Source organism: Akebia trifoliata, chromosome 8, assembly GCF_017979445.1.
Source record: "Akebia trifoliata isolate Shusen 1 chromosome 8, ASM1797944v1, whole genome shotgun sequence".
In the NCBI taxonomy this organism is placed as follows: domain Eukaryota; kingdom Viridiplantae; phylum Streptophyta; class Magnoliopsida; order Ranunculales; family Lardizabalaceae; genus Akebia; species Akebia trifoliata.
Genome location: NC_141382.1, coordinates 42,284,991 through 42,305,675, shown reverse-complemented (window position 1 = coordinate 42,305,675; position 20,685 = coordinate 42,284,991). Strand labels below are relative to the sequence as shown.

At 36.0% G+C, this 20,685-nt stretch overlaps 2 protein-coding genes across 5 annotated transcripts; one reads left to right on the top strand and one right to left on the bottom strand.

Annotated features, from left to right (window-relative positions):
* The first annotated feature begins 1,580 nt into the window (after positions 1-1,580).
* LOC147396922 (uncharacterized) lies at positions 1,581-16,866 on the top strand. 4 transcript variants are annotated; one of them, XR_015181093.1, is made up of 4 exons: positions 6,454-8,334; positions 10,534-13,367; positions 13,665-14,753; positions 16,624-16,866. XR_015181093.1 is itself a non-coding variant. In XM_086452240.1 (3 exons), exons 2-3 carry the CDS (start codon positions 8,304-8,306, stop codon positions 10,926-10,928), a joined length of 426 nt encoding a protein of 141 aa, XP_086308366.1. In that variant the 5' UTR covers positions 1,581-1,791; positions 8,209-8,303; the 3' UTR covers positions 10,929-11,161. The 4 variants fall into 4 exon arrangements, 3 of the variants coding, with proteins under 3 accessions (XP_086308366.1, XP_086308367.1, XP_086308368.1); XM_086452240.1 differs by lacking the exons at positions 13,665-14,753; positions 16,624-16,866 and adding an exon at positions 1,581-1,791 and having other exon boundaries at positions 8,209-8,334; positions 10,534-11,161; XM_086452242.1 differs by lacking the exons at positions 13,665-14,753; positions 16,624-16,866 and having other exon boundaries at positions 6,266-8,334; positions 10,534-10,761; positions 10,861-11,161.
* LOC147396923 (cytokinin dehydrogenase 6-like) lies at positions 11,809-14,253 on the bottom strand. The gene is made up of 5 exons (XM_086452239.1): positions 13,593-14,253; positions 13,284-13,411; positions 12,927-13,187; positions 12,567-12,829; positions 11,809-12,478 (listed from the first exon to the last, which is right to left on the bottom strand). Exons 1-5 carry the CDS (start codon positions 14,251-14,253, stop codon positions 12,139-12,141), a joined length of 1,653 nt encoding a protein of 550 aa, XP_086308365.1. The 3' UTR covers positions 11,809-12,138.
* Positions 16,867-20,685: the final 3,819 nt, after the last annotated feature.

Below are 20,685 nucleotides of genomic sequence, written 5' to 3'. Positions count from 1 at the left end.
ACTTTGACAAATATATCCTTATGAAATATAGATTGAGAACAACAAAAGATTATAAATCGTCAGAGTAAGACTCGGAATATGGAGGTACAACTACAGATATTAATGACGATAAATGAGATATAATAAAAAAATGAAGATCATAAAATCATGTCGATGAACATGACCAATTTAACTCTTATGCAAAGATCATACTATGAAGATCTTTAACAACAAATGTTCGCTCGAAATAAAAATAATAAGTTTTGAATATTTTTATGTTTATTTTCATCTTGTATAATTTGACCTATTATTGTAATAGTTGTTTAATTAATGAATGGAATGTTCTATTTTTGAATGAGTAAAAATGTTGAAGTGGAAGAAATATTTTAGAGCGAAGAGAGAATTGAGAGGAAAATAGATTTTGGAGGGAAAGTAAAGAAAAGATAAGTGGGAGAAACAAATTTAGATGAAAAAAAAAGAAATGTATTTTTGGGATACGATGAGAATCTTTAAGAAAGATTTTTGTAAAATTTGATGTTTTCCATTGGAGAGGTTCATATCAAATGAAGTTTATTATCAAATTTGAGGCATGGTTAGAGATGCTCTAACTTGATTGCGATAGTGTTTTTTTTCTCTTTCAAGAAGCTGCATCTCACTTATTTGTGTATTTTGAGGAAGGGAAAAAAAGAGAAGATTGGATGAAGAAATATTTGTGCTTTTAAAGAAAGATATTTATGGGGTTCACTTAGAGGAAGAATATGAAAATTTTGGGTGTGGATGAAATTATTTAAAATTCATGATGAGAGTCTCTAAATTGTGATCATGTTTGGGATTATATTCAAATTACAGAGTAATAGACTATTTACTAACGGCAAAGGGTGTCAATGTGTACCGGTTATTCAACAACCATTGAATATATATGGTATTGATTAGTGGATTTTGGGTTTATCATCATAAACTTAATCATTTTCCAATATGGTTATGGGTAGCAAACTTAGGGATCAATTTAAGGACACTAAGTAGTTTAATTAAATATTCATCATGATATGACTCAAGTTCAATCTCAAGCACCTGATATAAACATGGTTTTAAAACTCAGTTTCGCGTCTTGTCTTGTCTAGTCTCCATATCGAGTCGTCTCGGACGAGTTTTTTGATTCACTTGAGATGTCTCGTTCAAAAAATTAAACGTAAGGTATTAAATCTCGGTCAAAAAAGTGACTTGTGAGTTGGTCTCGTTCAACTCTGATATATAATTAACTCGGGTGATACGTCTTGATCTCGAACAAGTTTTAAACCCATGGATACAAAGGCCTTTTTCTCACGTTCTTGTAATAATATCCTTCATCATGAAATTAGACTTCAATAATCCAATATCTATGATTTTAAATTCAGTCAAATTCTCAAAAATGCTAAAAACGAAAAATTGATCTAGATAACTTATGAATGTAGGTGGGAATTGCAAGCTAAGTTAATTTCACCCCTAAAGTGTATTTGGAGGACAAAAGCGACTCAAGAGGATTCAATTTGACCATGAACGTTTATAGCCGATTTTATGTGGATTGGGTTGAAAAACAGGTCTGCCACGTTAAATAAAGAAAATCTCATAGGTGCAGAGAAAAAACCCAGTGGGACACCTGATCACGTTATTAAGTTGTCTCCTGCGTTGCAAACACGCGGGTTACCCTCTAACCCACACGTGTCCAAGCACAGCTAGTACACGCGTGAGCATATCTTTCTCCCAATAGAGAAACCTTTAAAAGGGTGGCAAAGCTGAAACCCTCCGAGTCGTCACTAGTCATTAGTCTCTCAGGTACTACTCTTTCTTGTTAGTGTTTTTTTTGTTTTTTGGGGTGGGGGCTGAAAGTACATGTTCTTACATTAATGGGTTTGCCTTTATAACCATTTCCCGTGGTTTTGCAATTTGCATTTAGTTTTGTGCAACTATTTGACTGATGAACATAAAAGTTTTGTTTGTGATAGTTTCTTTGTTTTTCTTCAATTTGAAGTGATTGGTATTAGTTAATTTGTTGGTAACAACAGTTTAAACACGACATATTGGATTTTCTTAGTGTTCTTGGATGTATGGATTCTACATATTTAAGGATGAGTGAGTAGGGTTTTGATATGGGCTTAACCAATGCAATACACCAGAAGAAATTTGATGATAATGGTGTGGAAAGTAAACACTTATTTCTTAGGGTCATTATACACCACCATTCTATGTAATTGGTGCCCATGGCCGCCCATTATGTGGTGGGTTTCACTCTGGTACCCTACTTTTTGGGGCACTAGGTAGCCCTTTCTCTCTCTTGTCATTTCTTTTGATGTTCATGCTGGCCCCCTTTGTGGTGGCTTTCACTCTGGTACCATTCTTATCGGGCCCTCTGTTAGCCCTTTCCTAGGTCGAGCAAGATTTGAATTCGAGACAATTTGTTGACTCTGATACCATTTGATTCCAATCTAACCAACATTAAAAAAAAAAAGCCATTATGCATAATGACGTGTAAAGTTAAGGTCTTATCTTATGGATTATAACAGGTTTTATAATTGCAAGATTTAATATCATTTACGTGGTGGGGTTGCATGCCAGAGGTTGGGATATTTTTAGGTGACATGCCTTGAAACACTTACCATCTATGTTGCAAGGAAAAAAATAATCTGGACAGCTCTTTTTTACTATTAACTTTTAAGTCTATTTGTGTACAAATTCTATGTTAGGATGATTTTTGCGAGGACCCTCACATATGCATGTCTACAATAATATTATACGTGCACACACACATTGGTATCAATAGACTTCTGGAAAGTTGACATCTAAAATCACACGCTCAAAAGTCCAACATGGATATTAGTCAAATGCCGATTTTAGCGAGGATGGCATTTGTATTTTCATAAAAAGTGGTTTTCAGGATAAACAATTTTCTACCATTTGCGTTCACTGTTATTTTGAATGCCATATTTCGTAGGGTTGGGAGTTTCAAAAGGAGAAAAATCATCCTATGACTCATCTCCATGTAGGCTCTATGAGCACGTGTGATTGAAGATGTCAATTTTCTAGAGGTCCAGTAATGTGGACTCTATATTTATATACATACACGTACATTCTGCAATTTTAAAAGGTGGGCATTGCTGAACTTCTTGTTAGAAGTGGAAAGTTATACTATTCAATTGTGGGTTTCATACATGGAGAACTTCGTCGTTTTGAATACCTGCCTCATTTTCTTTCATTTAGTGTGATGGGTATGACCTAATCTGTTGTTGGAGCAGTTCAAATGTCGTTGGGTCAAGTGTTCTTCAACATTGCAGGTTGCCTGAATTGCATGTTTAAGGACAAAAAGTTGGGGATTTAGAAGTACAAGCATCTATATCATGTATTTTGCTATGTTAGTTGGGGAGTTTCTTCAGTAAATAATCCTGTTTTGGAATTGGTTTTGGCTTAAGTATGAGTAGTCACTAGTTGAAGATGTACTTAGTTATGGCGTTTTAGTGAACGTGTCAAGGATGCACAATCCTAGAATGCCATTGTGCTACTAGACTCGTGATTTTCTATTTTATATTTGGAGAGTTCATGCATTCTAATTTTTCATCTGTCGTGTATTTCTTTTTGGGAACCTTTCATCTCTAGCTAATAAAGTGTAATTTTTGACTTTTGGCTCTTGGGTCATAGGCATTAGCTACTCGAGTTGAAGTTGTGTCCCTTGCTTGCTGCTTATATGCGACTAATGTTGATTTTAATATCTCTTTCATCTGCATCAGGCGTATCCCTTTGTCACTCTATTTAATATTACTCTCTTGTTGGAAGATCATTGTTGCAAGCTTGACTATTCTTACATCGATCTGTTGATTTTGTGTGGAATTGATCTTGTCAATTTGGTGGATTCCCTAGTTACTTAGTCCCCTGTTGTAAGACCATTGATTGCAAGTCTTGACTTCTTTTGCTTCGATGCTGTTGCTTTTATGTGGAATTGACCTTGCAACTCCACCTTTCATTTCTAGATAAGTATCAAAAGTTTCTTCAATTTAGTCTAGGGCATCGAGTATTAGCCAAACTCTATATTCATTTGAGATACACTTCTTCCTTTTTTTGTGCTCGCAATGACATACAGAAACTCTGACCTCAAGCTAGAAAAGAGGAAATATTCTTCGAGGAACTGATTTTGCCACCTATCTTTAAAGCGATCCTACAATCTAATCCTTAGTTAAATGAAATGCCAAGAAGCGGCTCTATGTTGGAAGCGGGATCCATAAAAAACTAGAAGTCAAACTATTTTATGGCTGAAAGTGGGATTCCAGAGTTGGAGTGGCATGTTGGTTAGAATATTTCGTCTACTAGGGTCCAATCCGCCCAATTCAAATATCTATTGACACATTTCTTTTCCTGTTTGTCTGTATTGAAATTTATTGTCATTTTTTTTTTCTTTCCTTTCTCTTTATAAAGTAGATCAAATGCTTTACTTAGTTTGGAGTTTCATTTTCAATGAACATTTATATGTCATGGTGTCCCCTCCCATTCCCTCCATTCTTTTTGCATTGGATTATTTGTACACTTTGTCATATGTGAACCTTCCTGTAAATGGTTCTTTTAGTTGTATGCTTTAACACAAGGGTATTTACATAATTGTCAATGTTTTCAATTCCATATTGATTGTCGTAGTATCAACGTAATGATTTGGTCTGCCTAGTTGGGACCTGTTGGACTGGTCTGGTTCAATAGAAATAAATTGAGTGAACTAAGTGGTAATTTACATATTATTTTATGACACTATATATCACCAACAAGTTGTCAATGGAAAAAAACCTGTCTAACCTCTATTCTTTATCCCCATTTAAAACCATAATATAATTACTTCATAGTCAATTTTGTTATTTGTGGTCGGAATCCATTATTCTACTATTTTCTTTAGTTTAATCTTCTTAGGGATACAAACACCACTTAAAGCTCCCGACTCATTTGAGTTTGGTTACCTATCAAAATAACATGGGGCTTGAACACCTTACCACATTCTGGACCCGGGGCCTGAAATTGGTCCCCTCTCTCTCTTCTTTCACTAGTGAGTGGGTCAGCCCAACTACTTACCGATGGATGGTGTATTGACAAATATCTGATGACCGAGTGTATCTTAATCATGGAGGTCATTTGCAAACTAGTAAGTGACGGGGAATTCAAATATGAAGTTTTCCACACCTGACCTTTGAGAAATGTCCTTGAGACATGAAGAAATGTCAAATTCCTATAGCTAGATGACCTCATTCACGAGCCATCTAGATACACTAGGCTAACTCAAAACCCTCAAGTTGGATGGTCAATAATCATCAGATGGCGTGGCTTTGAAATTATGGTCGCACCTTCTTTTTAGAGAAAGGACCAATCTGATATTCTAGAGTTGGGAATATCATCTCTTGGTCAAAATTTAGGTTTTGCTCATAGAGAATATTGGTGTTTCATTCTCATCCTAATCCCTATTCAAGACCAGTGAGAAAAAAGGTAGCTTGCTCTATGATAAAGTACATTGTTCATAGATCATAAGAATGACTGTTTTTGTGCTTGAAGGTGCTTCTAAAAGAATTGTAGCGGAGATAGGGAGAAGCAATCATTCCAACCATTGATGAATGTGGAAAACAGGATGATTGCGGTAGAGTTTTTTATTATCTCCAATTCAGGCCTGGTGGAATCAAAGCTCAACCATAGATTTAAAAGGATTTCAATTCCGCACGATTTTAATCCTAAGAACTGGGTTGAGCTTTCTGTTCGATATGCTATGCAAATAAAGGAAGTGACACGTGCATCATTTGAATTACTACTGTATAAAATCCTAAGATCCAGCAACACGTTTGTTACTAACGTGTGTGGGCTGCAAAGTGAATATAATTCAGAATGCTACTACCACCAATGATGGGATGCACCAATGTGTGCCATCTGGCTGAATCTCAGAAGAGTTAACTATTATGTGACATCAATCTAAGTATCACCTGCAAGAAATAATTTATGGGATGATACATGTGTATAATCTGTTCAATTTGGAGAAATTATGAATGAGAGGCACACTATAATAGGTGTGAAACCAAAAGGATGGATGGTATAGGGATTCTCCCCTATCCCTATAGTTTTTATCTGTGATTTGTATTTAATCTAAAAAGAATATACCAGTTGAAGCTTTTAGGATTTGTAAGGGAGTGAGTTGTTATAGATTTTGGCTTCAAGAGGGTTTTTAGTGATTGTGTGTGTGTGTGTGTGTGTGGGGGGGGGGGGGGTTCAGCATAGCCAATCTTATTAACCAATCACCTCGCATTCCTAATAAGATGATTGGAGGGAGTGAACGTGTAGCCTAGAGAGGTGTTTCTCGGTAAAACCATTTTACTCATTCTTAGTACTTGCTTCTTCTATTGATTTCTTTGTTGCCTCCATTTGAGGCCACAAAGTTCCAAGGTATCTTTTTTTTTTAATAAAAAAAATAAAAAATAAAAAATAAAATCTTTACTTCTGATGACTTAATTAACCGGGGATTTGCTATGCCTATTTATTGTATTCTTGGCAAAGAGCATGGTGATACAGTAGATCATTTGTTAATACATTGCCCATTCAATAGGGAGATTTGGTCACACTTCCTATACTTGTTTCATATGCACTGGGTTTTCTTAAGTTTGTCTTGTCACTATTCCAAAACTTGCAGATCAATGCCTTTTCATATAGAGTGTCAAGTCTTGTGGGTCTCAATACCTTTTATAGTTTGTTGGGGGACCTGGAATGGAAGGAACAAATGAACCTTTGAAGGGAAGAATAGTCACTTTAAGAATCAATCATTAGCATATTAGTATTATTCTTTTGGTGTAAGTTATTCGATGAGTTTAAACGTTTATTTTTTGAGGACTTTATTTTTAAATGGGATTTTATGTGTTCAGTCTTGGGCTAGATTCAGCTCCTTTTTTCTAATTAGGTAGGTCTTCTCTATATCCTCTTTCTTCAATAAAATTATACTAATCAAAATATTATTTATTACCTTTTGTAAGTAATGGAGGCATTCCTCCCCTTATCTTTCGATAGTAGTAGTCATGGTTATCCATCCATAAATAACGAGAGATCATGATCGGTTATTTCTTCAGCTAATTGGTCAATCTCTGATGAAGGGAAATCTGTCTTTTGGATATATTTTTTTCCTTTCTTTTTGGTGAAGTCAATGCAAGTCTCTCACACCTTCTCATTCTTCTTCAGCACGACAACTGTGCTGGCGAGCCAATCAGTGATCTTCATTTCTGTCACACTTGGATTATCTTGATCTGAAATGTCGTACTTGTTAATTAGGTGCAATGTTTGTGCAAAAGGCACTCCAACACTATAGTCAACAAGTAGGGAATTAAGCAGATTATATATACAGGTTGTTCCGGTTTCAAATCACACCTTGGTAGTGATGATTTAATTTATGGACTTCAGTGGATTGCGAGTATCATATGTTGGAACGGTGGCACATTCTCAAAAAGATCATCCCTGGATCATGAAATTGTGGATGGACAGATTCCATTTAAGGAGGTCCTCAACCATACAGAGTTAAAGAATATCATACTAAAAACTTGTATAATTGCTACCCAAAATTTTGATTGAGTTCAGATTGTCATTGATAAAATCAGCAAAAGTATGTAGAATTAGTCTTTGGTTTCAAAAGTTTATGTTTTTTAATTTTTTTTCATATATTTATATAGGGGGAAAGTCTACTTACACTTTCTTGTCGACTATCTGAAAAGTTAAAATGGTTTGGAATGACCACCCGGAGGTCGAATTATGATATCAAAACTGGGTTTTGGTGCTTGGGTGCAAACTAAGGGGATCTGAAATTAGGACCAGAATTCACTTTTTATGTCTAGTTCTTTCTTCTGGATCCAATCCATACATCGATAAATTTTTAGATATACACCAGATTTCATATCAACTATATACATATATATATATATATTTTAATTGACCTCCTTCATGAGCTTGAGGAAAGCATATTCATTGGTGTCCTGCCTATGGTTTTCTTATCGCAATCTGTTTCTGTCTTGAGTTTTGACCAATTATTGTTTCATACCTTTTTTTCCTATTAATTTTATAAGCAACTTCATGTTGAAAATTATATGGGAATCGCTGCATGTTGAAGTTAAATTTATTGTAAATTGGATTTTGCACCATGTGATTACAACGTATTGTTTCTCAGTCATGTACTCAGAAATCCTGATGCAACTATTTGGTTTTTAGGCTTGTTTTTGTCCAGGTGCTGGAGTTGCTTGGTTCCAGAGGATAATAATAACTAAAGGCTGTGTTTTCTCTGTAGACTTAACTTTGATCCATGTATGGAACGTGATACAATGGAAAATTTACATGGTACTTGAATAAAGCCCAAGCTTTACATACGAATCCCTTTCAAAGTTTTTTTTTTAATGAAAATAAGTATGGTATCTCCATGTACCATGTAGAATAATCACATGGATTTTTTTTTTAATCTTGTTTCCCTTCCCTATGAGATTTATAAAACCTACAATTGTACGAGTGGATCAATTGATACAAGAATAAATATATGTATATATATATATATATATATATATATATATATATAATTTATTGTTTATTAAAACCTAAGAAAACAAAGAACGAGGTACAAGTATATATATATGGTTCGGAGATACGAGGACTGAATCTGTAAAAGGTTAGACAGGACTTCAATTGCCTTAGAACAACTTAAAGTTGAGCCATTGACCACTTGTTTGTCATATGTTGATTAGGCAACTTATGTCCTTATCCTAAGTTTTAAAATCTCAGTCAAGTTTAGTATCTTGGAAGCTGATGGAACAAGGTGTTTCCAATGACATGGCCATGAATGATACTTTCAAGTAATCATGCCCCTTACTTCTGCTGTTTTCCTCACGTCTTTATAAGCAACCAATGTCTGGTATGCCAATCTAACACTGATAAAAGTGTTGATCAAAGTTGCTTCTCCAAAATTAGCTTTTCCCATGGTGTGGGTTTCAAACATATGGAAATGAATCTTGTATTTAAAGACTTTTCTTTGTTTTGGATTTAGAACTCTCTCTCACACGTGGTGTCTATTGGAAGTTAGAACCAACTTAGAATGTACTGGTGAAACCAAAAGTTCTTGTATCTGAACTTTGATGTAATGGACTTGGGAGTCAATCCTCTCTTAGGTGTTGAGATAACTATAAGAAAATGAGATTGTTTACCTTTTTAACATAATCACATTTTATATAATATGTTTTACTTATAGATTGACTTGTACCCCTTTAAACTGTAATATAATTCTATCAATTTTATTTAGAATACTGAGTAGCATATGACAACTTGAATTTAATTTATCCAAAAAAAAAAAAAAAAAAAACTTGAATTTACAAACAATTATCGGATGCTTAGTGCATGCCTTAAGGCTTGATAAACCCATAAACCCAGTTGGTAGTGATTATAAGATCATTGCTAAATTCTTGGCTTTGAAAATTCATGCAATACTTCCTATGGTAATCCTATTAGAGCAACGGGCATTCGTTAGGAGACAGATTTTTCATGGTGTGCTAGCTGATACCCTTGGCTGCAAAATAGAAATAGGGTCATTTCCTCCACCCCCTCCCCTCTCTCCCCCCCCACCCAAAAGAAAAAAAAAAAAAAAAAAACAAAACACCAAAACCCATGGTCATTGAGGATTTTGGAAGAAGCTTGGCTTCTTAAAAGTCTTGGTATCTCTACAAAGTGGGTAAGATGGTTTGATAAAAAAGTACTCATTCAAGTTTCTTGTTTATTACACTTCTCCTCATTAATCTTGTGAGTGTCGCTAAGAAGTTGGAGCACTGATAAAAAATTTCTTGTAAAATAATTCAGAAGGGGATCCTAATTACCGTTTGGTGGATTGGAATTAATACTCCAAAAGACTGATGGAGGTCTAGGAATTAGAAAAGTAGAACAAATTAATTCAGCCCAAATGGGGAAGTGGTTCTGTATATTGAAGCAAGATACACGATCTTTGAATAACTTATTTTAGTCACATATGGAGTAGAAATTTAGGTTGGGATATGGGGAGGTTAGGGACTCATATGGGTGTAGTTGATGTAAAGTTATTGTGAATGTTAATCCATACTTAGATAAATGTGTGGGATTCAGTGTGGCCATTGGTGATAAGATTTGCTTTTGGGAGGATCTGTGGTGTGGAAAATCTCTTAAAGGGCACTTTCCAACTATATATTCCTTTACATGCAAAATTATTTTGCTCAAGACTTCATGATCATAAAGACGAGAACATCTCTTGGGACTTTGGTTTTAGAAGAAACTTGAATGATTGTGAAATATGGGATGTTGTAGGATTTTTTTTTCCTACTTTTGGACAAAATCTTTACCTATAAAAAATATTAGTTTGATTTGATTCACACAAACTCTTGTTTTTCTGCTTTTATTCATACTGTTACGTAAGAATGATTCCTCAATCCAATACTTTTTTGTGTGCAAAATTTCTGTTCAAATCTCAATATGCTCATCCTGGGATTTCTGCTTCAAATTGAGAATATTTGGTCTGTAATGCATCAGATAAGAATGAATGCAACATGAGTGGAATAATGGAATCTGATAGTTCAGAGGAGGATGTGAAAGATGTCCTGGAAAAGAATCCAGACACCTTGGAAAAATCCGAAGATAACAAAATGGGCACCAAAGGTGAAGAAAATACGACAAAAGCTGCTGTTCATGGAGATACGCATACATGCGGAGACGTGAACATGGAGGCCTCCATAACATCTGACGATGTTTTGCGAGCTGGTGGGTTTGGAGCTAGAGATGATATAAACAATTTCCTTCCTGTTGCAATCGATTTAACTGACTTTGAGGCTTCTCTTCGTGATGCCCGAGATTACGAAGAACCTCAAGGGCAAGTATGCAGGCCAGGTCTCGGTTGGACAGAAGCTCTGGAGTCAAATGAACGTTGATTTGTGCTTACTTTGTCCAAGGTTCTATCTGTTGTTACTGTTGTAGACCAAACAATCAAATCACTCCCAGATATGTTTGCCCTTTGAATTTCGCTTTGGTAAATGTTTCTTTTATGGCTTTATCTGCAAGGTATGCTTGTACAATTGGTGTTTAACTTGAGTTAGTACACCTTTATTAGGATTATTTTGTGTTTTTTATGCTGGAAATGGTACATCATGCTTTATAACTGTTAGCTAAAAACTAATTCTGGCTTCTTTATACCATTTGCTCATAAACAGCCACCCTGGGTTGATGCTTTTTGACTCCCTTCAATATTAAATTCCGAGTAATTTTGAGGTTACTCCTTTGAATTTTGGTAAAATTAAAGATAGTCCCCCTGTTGTTTTCAAACTAATGGCATGCCCCCTTAACTTGGTTTTCCTGTTGTCAAGGGAGTACGGTTGACTTGGTGTTCCATGAGAGAAAAAAAGACTGATATGCCCTTGTCTTCAACCTCATGCTCAAAACCCTTGATATTATATATATAAAACCCATTATCTTCAACTTTTTTTATTTTTATCTAGAGTAAATTTTTTTATCCTCCGCGTCAACATCAAGATTCTATCCTTCAACCTTTTTCTGGTGAGGTTGTTGACAATGGGGTTTTTTAGCATGACATTGAAGAGGATGAGTAGGCTAAAAAACATTACCTTGAGGTTGAAGACAATCTTTTTTTGAGGGGAAAAAATCAAGAGTTTTTGGCAATAAGTTGAAGACGATGGCATTTCAGTCATTTTTTGTTAGTCTCTCTCAGAAGACTGGGCAAGGGGCATATGCCATCTCTTTGCTACTTGGGGTTAACTCTAATTTTCACCAAAGCCCAGAGGGATACCTCAAAACTTCACTAAAAACCTCACTAATTTCATATTTGAAGGACTTATTCCAGCCTGTCAATGAAGTGTCAAGCATTATCCTGCTTGTGCTTAAGATTGCCATGGAGCTGAGTAAGTATTGGATATAATTACAATGTATTTACAGTATTTGGCATTTCATAATTGATAAGCTTCGTTCTTATCGGCCAACAAGAAGATAAGTTTCAAGCAGCTTCACAGCCTCTCATGATTGTCATGGAGACCCAAGAAGGTATTTTGAATATAATTATAAAATTTTCCTAGAATTTGACATCTTGGCTTCCTCCATAAGCTGTATGGCTCCTTTGTATAATAGTTTTTATATGTGAGAGAGACCATTGTCATGAGAAGGGGCTTTTTGGAAAATTCTCTGACCAGGAGCAAGGATCGCAAAAGGGTCGTAAGCAGATTTCCTCTTTATGAAGGTTTCCCATCGAGGGCCGAAATGGGCTTTCCACTCTTCCATGGTGGTGTAATGTGGCAGGTATTGCTTCATCCCAATACGATTTGTTTCACAGAAATCTAGAATTCTTTTGTTCTGAGTTAAAATATGTTCTAAGCCATCAGTTCCCGTGGAAGACGGCATCGCTGAGGAAAGAAATGCCACTAAGTAGAAAATATTTTCATCTGGAGTAACTGCAGAAGTTCTGTTGTCCCACCTGAAAAGTCGAAGAAAAAAGAGGAGGTTAAAACATAAAAAATTTGAGAATCTTCATTGAGAGATTATTCGAGTTATCAAATTTGTACTTGGATCTGTTTACTGGGTAGATGAGGACGGGACCATTGCTTGTATCTGTAAGAATCTTGCCAAAGACCTCTTCGGCAAAGTCTCCAATTTTGGTTCTCGGAACGAGAAGATTGAGCCATGGGTGTGGAACGTCCCATAGGCCTTTGGACCGGAGCTTTATCTCAGATATATGTACCCTATTCAGGAATTCCAAGTATGAGACTTCCGATACAAAAAGTGTAGATTGAATATAGCTCAACTGTGACAAGAGGCTCTCCACTTCCTACAAGCAAACAAAGGAAGAAAGTGAATTAAGGATCAGACATTCAGACTTGAAGTAAACATTGTGCCTGGGTTTCTGGAGGGATTTATTGTCTCACCTGGTTTTTGATTTCGGATTCGTCTGGGTTGAAGTTCTTGGTCATTTCTAGACAGAAGAGAGTTCTTCCATCTGAGTTGAATTGGCTTGCTTGAACTGGGTCTTGAGGATTGAATGAAGATCTCCAGTTATTAAGTAGACCCGTTCGGTTTATTATTACAAAGCCTTCAATATAATCGAATGTATTCCCCGAAGATATTAAATGTTCCTGGTCTTTAGTAAATATGGAGAAATCTGAGTACAGAACTCTAATCCATTTCACCTGTAGAAAGTGACGGTTATATTTACGAACACAGGTACTTGTCATCATATTTAAACTCATTTTTGGGAGGAAGAACTGAAGAAGATTCATTTATACCATTTTGGGTGCTGGTTCAAGAGCAATTCTGGCTCGGGTGATGATCCCAAACTGACCCAATCCTCCAAGAACACTGTAAAACAGGTCAGTATTCTGCTTCTCTGAACACTTAATCACTTCTCCTTTTCCTGCACTCACAATTTCAGTTGCCCAGTCAAAATATTGACTATAAGAAAAACCGAGACTATCTCGACTGAGACATTCTGGAATATTCCTGAAACATTCAATGTTTTGTTTGGGTCTCAGGCCGAAACAGTACAGAATTTTAAATCTTGATTATAGGAATCTTAGTTGTAATTTTAAACTCACCTGTAACAACCTCCAACTGGTAGACATTACTAATTTGTGGGCCTTGCCGAAATGCCTGCCCACTGATTCCAGCATTGGACAAGGTGCCACCAACCGTAAGATGGAGGTAATCTGTCCAAGATTTTGGTGCGAGCCCATATTTCAAGCACTCATGCAAGATATTTATCCATAATTCGCCGGCGGATACATCTATATAAGGGAGCTTCTTTGTGTTGATCTGCATTTCTTGTCCTCGGAGTGATTCCATGTCAACAACCACTCCTTTATGTGCTTGTGCTTGGCCTTGGAGTGAGTGACCATGGCCTCTAGCAGCAACTTTGAGCTTTGAATTCGGATGCATTTGGAAAATATGTTTTACAGTGGTGGCAATATCGGAAACTGATTTTGGCCGTAGAATAGTCAACGGGTGTAACCGATATCGGTTTCCGAAGTCTTTGGCTACATGATGAACATCGTCAAAGCTAAAATGACCGTCAAGGTTCAGTGTTTTTAAAGAGGAAAGTAAGTCAGAAGGACTCAAGTTCGACACACTTGGGTATGTGAAGGGGAGATTGGAACATAGGTTGATTCTAGCAGTAATACAGCTCAAAAACAAGAAAATTAAGCATCTTAGGAATCTGTGGTTGCTTTTTCTGAGGAAACTAATGGGCTGTGATCCCATTTTTTTTTTCCTTCTGAAGAGGTGGGACAAGTAAAGAGGGAGAGGTCTCTTAAACTCTTTTCTTTTTGTTGTTTCTTTGGTGAAGCAGAGCAAAAGGAGAGGTGTAGAAAGTCCAAGGAAATGAGAGGGAGAGAAGGGAATTTAAAGGAGAGGTTTGGGTGGCAGAGTCAACTTATTCTCAGTGGTGAGACTCCGTATGAAGACCGTCTACTTGGGTGGGAAGTGTTGTTAGATTTCTTTTAGCTCTTCCTTTTTGGGGTTCCTTTGTTTATGGAACCTTACATTCCTCACTCAAGTTGAAGAGAAAATCTTTCAAAAAGAAAGAAAATAAATTTATATTTATCCTCAGATCACTTTTCTTCAGTTGCAACCACACGTCCACCTTTTTTAGCAAAGAAACGTGTCCCATATATTTTTCCATGCCACTTGCCAAGATTGGATTGGGCAGAATTTCTTTGACCCGATGATCGATATTTTAGAATCCTTCTGAAGAATGACAGGTATGTCAACATAAATCATTTACAAAAAATAAAATAATTTTCCGTATTCTGCTTGTCTTATTTATTTATTTTCAAGTGGGTTTGTTTGTGTGTTGCACCGTATTTGGCTTTCCGCTCACATCAAAAGCACTTTCCAGAGTCAAGGGCATGTTTGGTGGGCACTCAGTTTCTGGATTTTCGTAAAATCCAAAAGCCAAGAAGTGTTCAGAAGTTGAAGCTGCCCTAGACTTGCTTTGGGCTTTTAGTTTTTGCGGGAAGTCTGAAGGGACAAAAATTATGGGATTTTGGGATGAAAATGTCTCCATTTGAGTTAATATTGACAATGCCCAGAACTGTTTTTAGGATTATTTTTGCGTGTCTCATCTTGTTTTCATTCCACACAGTTAGAAACTACTTTTTAATTGCTTTCATGCGTCACAGCTTCTGGAAATTCTTCTAGACCCCAAGAGCACTTTCTGAACACCTAGTATTTTTATTTTTTATTTTTTATTTAAGTTTGAAAGTGTATATCATAAACAAGTATTTTCAATATGACGGGGAGAGATCACTGCGTCGGCCCCCCACGGATTGCATGGGAGAAGAGGTGAGTGCCCATAAGGGGACCGGATCAAACGGTCCCGCATCACATGATCTTCAAATGGGTATGTTGGTGGGTAGGTGGGGGGCCAAGGGGAGGATGCAACACTACGATTTTAGCCGAATCTTAGAGGTGGTGGTGTGTAGGGGCCGGGCCTGGGTTCAGTGTGGGGACTTTGATGAGGGAGATAAGTGGACATGGAGATGGCAAGCTTGACATTAGGAAACACTAAAAGGCTAATCTATTCTATTTCTTATATTTGTTTGGAGCCTTGGTTCCCAACAACCCGAAAATTACTATTATCGACATCATTGCACCATTTACCATTCTTCTTACGAGTTCACACACACACATACACACATGTCATGGCACATGTAAGCAATTGGAAAAAAGCATTATGTTTTATATTTGTGTCTATTTTGGCAACACCCAAAAAAGTAAAGCTAGTCTCTACTTTTATTCTCTGTTTGTATTTATATCCTTAAGTCTCATAAAAGCTGACTTGAAGTTGAAAAATCTGGACTGTACATGTAAATTATTATTTTTTGTTTAGTGATAAAGTCCATGGACCTAATTCATCAATGAAAACTGACTTGCAAGGGAAGGGTTGGCCCCACTTTATACATTGGACATCCCAAGAGTACCCAGGTGATGTGGGACTATGCTAAAGCTCCCCATCAACGCCAGGGCTTGAGACACTCGGCTCTCCCCCTCCATGCAAAGCTAGAGATACTAACCCGACCCATCCTTGAGATTCACCCGCTCTGATTCCATGATAAAGTCCATGGATCTAACAAATCATTGAAAACTGGCTTGTAAGGGAGTGTTGCCCCCACTTTATAGATGGCACATGCCAAGAGTACTCAGGCAATATGGGACTATGCTGACAAATAGTTTATGTTAAAATTGATTGAATGTTGAGAATGATTCACTCTGGTATTGCATATTCATACAGGCACCACAAAGTACGAAAATGAAGTAACAATAGATAGATTTAGTCCTTTTTGAACTTTAATATACGGGAATTCACTTATAGATTGGTCTGCTAAACTTTTCGGCAGGGCCAAAGTGTGTCAGCTTGGAAGAGAGTACTGTGGGGGGGGGGGGGGGGGGGGGGGGGGGGGGGGGGGGGGGTAGGGGCCCTCGAGCTTGCTATTGGCGTCACATTGCGGTGCGGATTTTTCGTTGTATTTCTAAAATTTGAAAGTATATGATATTATTAACTATTTATAATTGATTAGTGGTGTTGTATAAATTCTCATTTAAATTTATCAGATTAGTCATTGCATGCAGGTCAGTCAAGCACGTCGGGTCGGGTCGGGTTGTTCGGCTTTGGACCAACAAGAGTGGCCTTTAGGGCTTAAAGGCTTCAGGTAGTAGCTATGCATAAGGATGTGAACTGTCAAACAAGCACAAATGGTTTTTGAGTAATTTGGGTCAAATTTGTCTTGTTATTTTACTAAAGATTCTCATAATTTGACCTAGATATTGCACTCAAGACAATCTAATTAAGAAATAAAAATTAAAGACTAGAAAGCTGGTCCTCTCATTGTGGTGTTAGACCGGCCATAATAAAAAAGAGGGGAAAAGAAGATAAAAGATAAAGAGAGGAAGATTAGGCCAATTAGGTGCTCAGCCAACCATTAACCATAACAGCTCTTCGATTTGCTATGGAGCTACAGAAACAACCAATCATATCGTGGCAAGTGGGTGCCTTCCCACTAGGTTGCAGGTGGATCACCGCACGATCGCCACATCGTGACCATCACCGACATCATCATCATACCATGGAAGCTAATTATGTCAAATGTTATTAAATAATCAACACCATTGCCACCATATCAACACCAACTTTTCTACCATTCGATCGAATGTTGGGCCCACACAAAAAAAAAACAAAATGTGGCCGAGTAGGCAATATTTTACCAATCATTTCATTAGACCATTTGTATCTATATGCATCGGGATCTTCATTTACGTCATGAGTCATTATTAATTATTTAAATAATTAGGGTTTAGGACAAAAATTGATCTAGGATCCTCAAACTTATTAGAATATAGTTAAGCCATTTTTCTTATCATGTTCCCTAAACAATGTACATTCCACTCCTATCTGTCCCCTTGTCCCTTGCCACACCAGAGATTCCCTTCTCCCCTTTCTAGAAACATCTTTACTACCCATGCCTTTAACTATATGCTTAATATTTAAAGACATCACTAAGAGGATACTACTAGTCAATAAATCTATATATTTGTATGTACATGTGTATGTATGTAATGTTTTAATATTCAGATCGAACCCATGGTTCGATAGGTCTGACCACATTTTGGAAGAAAGTTCGGTTAATATATAATTTGGATTACTTGAAATAGTTTCTCTCTTTCTCTCTCTTTAGAAAAAACATGTTTTTTTAAAAAAAAAAAAACTGATGTACAAAGAAAATATTTTGTTGCGAATGAACAAGATATTGAGGAATTGTCCTTACGTAAGATCATAATTATTAATACAGGCCTTTTTCATAGGTTTTCTATGACCCGTGCATAAATCGGTGCAGGGATCATGATTCCAAGTCAGTTCTCGTTGTGGAAGTGAGTGTCTTGGTTTCTCTTTCCAGTCACGCTTTTCCCTCAGTTTTTGTCAAATTAATCAAAATCTAAAAAATTATTTTCAAAATGAGTTTTTTTTTTTGGAAGAGAAGGATTGTGGGGACAACCTTTAATAATATGCATATCTAGTATTATTGTTAGATATCTTTTAAAGGAAATGAGAATATAAGATTGATTCTATTGGTACACCAACATTTACTTTTAAAACACCAATCCTTTTGAAATTAAGTAAAAGTTGGTGAGTTAATAGAAGCTCCGAAATAAAATATTTAATTTCAATGTATAATCAAGCCATGTGAAATGGCCTTGTTGAGAAGAATGTATCTTCACACATAAGAGATGGAAACAATATATTATATGATAAAAAAGTTTTCATTGGTAGAGAGCATGTATGTGTGTGACTGTACAAATGTACAATGTGTCTAGTTTAGACAATCTTTGATCCTAGATCTGCTAAAGATTGCTTCATATTATAAAGATTGCATTTTCAAATTCTAATTAACCTATTTTATTTTTTAAATATGTTATTCAACAAAAACCATTTCGTATGTATATGAATTTTCGTTAAATTTTATATGCCTTTCCACCAAAAGTTGGCTATTTAATGCTGTACACGTGCCCGGGTGGGACGGCACGTGTGACCCGTCAAAGAAAAAAATGATTTTTCTTTAAATTAAAAAATATAATTGGAAGAAAAAGCTAATGGTTTCATTTGACCATTTGAAATCTTGCTTTGTTTTATATGAGATTATGTAATGTTATATATATGTATATTTTTATAATAATGATAAATCGAAATCCCCCCCCATGTGGCATGTGTTAGAACTATATATATTTTTCTCGAGATACATAATTGCACATATTTATGGGAAAAAGTAATTGTGTATCCCAAGAAAAAAAGCTGTGGTTCTAGCACATGCCACATCAAGGTATCCAGGCCTATTAGAGAACCCAAACTAATCTCGAGGCTCGTACTATCCCCCCCCCCCCCCCCCCCCCCCCCCCGCACTGGATAACTTCAAGGATAAATCTTTGACTGTGACCTTTAAAGGGTGATTTAAGCTCAAGACCTCTGCTTCCCTGTATTGCTATGTAGATCTAGACTTAGAGTTGTTCGTCAACTCAAAAGTGCACCAAGTCAGAACAAAAACTCGAATGATTGATTCTAATAAATATAACAATTTTTTATTTTTATTTTTTGAAAGAAAAACAGCCAAGTTATTATATTATGTATAACATTTTGGGGATAAAAAATGTAAATTTTATTTATCATAAAATATTAAATTAGTTTTATAAAATTTTTCTTATTTTAATATAACTTTCTCGAGTCAACTTGTGAGTTGTTAACTTGATTTGACCCCCCCCCCCCCCCCCCCCATTGAAATCTAACTTTTTAGTTAAATCATGATAATTTGACTTACTAAAACATACTCAATCTATACGCAGTTGCAAGGTAAGTGCACAAAATCATATGATTCTGTGCACTTATCACGTCAACAGCATACAGACTGCCGCGTATATTCTAGTGAGTCATTTTATAGTAGTCTTTTTAAATTTTTTTTTTTTTTTTTTTTGGGGTGACGTAGGAGAATAATACTAAGAGGTGGGAAAATCATTTTCCTGAGTGGTGAGTGAGTGGGAGGGAGGAAGGGTGGGTGAGTGGAGAATCGTTCTATCATTTTCCAAGTTGAATTAATTTTCCCTCCCATTTTCCATGAACAACCATACAAACTCTGTGAAAAATAAAAAAGAAAGCATGAAATATAAAGTCATATTCAGAAGTCAATAATTAAGTAAATTTACCGAAAGAAGAAACTACGGAACCACTTAGCCAATCCCCTAGTTCGATCGTCAATCCAACACCACAAGTCCAAAAGGTGTCCGACCACAGACCACATGTTGATGAATGCTTATAGAACAAGTACGAACACTTTGATGCTTTAACTTCAATATCATTCAATAATGTAAATAAGTCCCATTTGTACTTAGTAATTCAAGGCAGAAGTGCCAAGAGGACTTTTACACCTTAAGTACATCTTTCGTCCTTAATACGGAGAATTGGAAAAACCTCATGTGCTTGTCGCAACTTTAACTTTTTTCAAATGCCCTTCGAAGTACATTTATTGTTATTATTATTATCATTATCTTTGAGTATGGGTATTTTTTTGCTATTTATGTATTGAATGCTTTTACTAAAATGTTATTGTAATAAATGTATGTGCAATAAGTACTGGACTAATGATAATCGGACTCAAAAATTTTACAGACCCGTTCTATATTCAATTGACGTGACAAGTGTATAGAATCGTAGATTTTTTTCCTTGTATATATCGAAGGAAAAAGATCTATGGTTCTGTGCACTTTCCATGTCGATCGAGTGAAAATTTTTATATCATCACTTTTAAGTACTTTTACAATAATATTATTAAGAATTGTGATAAATTGACGCTCTTTGGTCTGGTATATAATTCACAGAACCATAAATCTTTTTCTTTGGGATACATAAGGAAAAAGGATCTATGATTCTATTCATATGCCACGCGCCAGAGAGTGTACAAAGAGTGGCGGCTTATCATTAGTCTATTATTAAAGTTTTTAGGTTTTGTTAACGTGTGCCCTTTAGTGCATTAAATGCACTGAACAATTGAATTTTGTATAAAAAATGCCCTCTAAAAAAATTTTTTTACTACACTTTAATGTGTGCCCTTAGGGCATATGTTAACAAAATCCACAGCTTTTTATATTAAA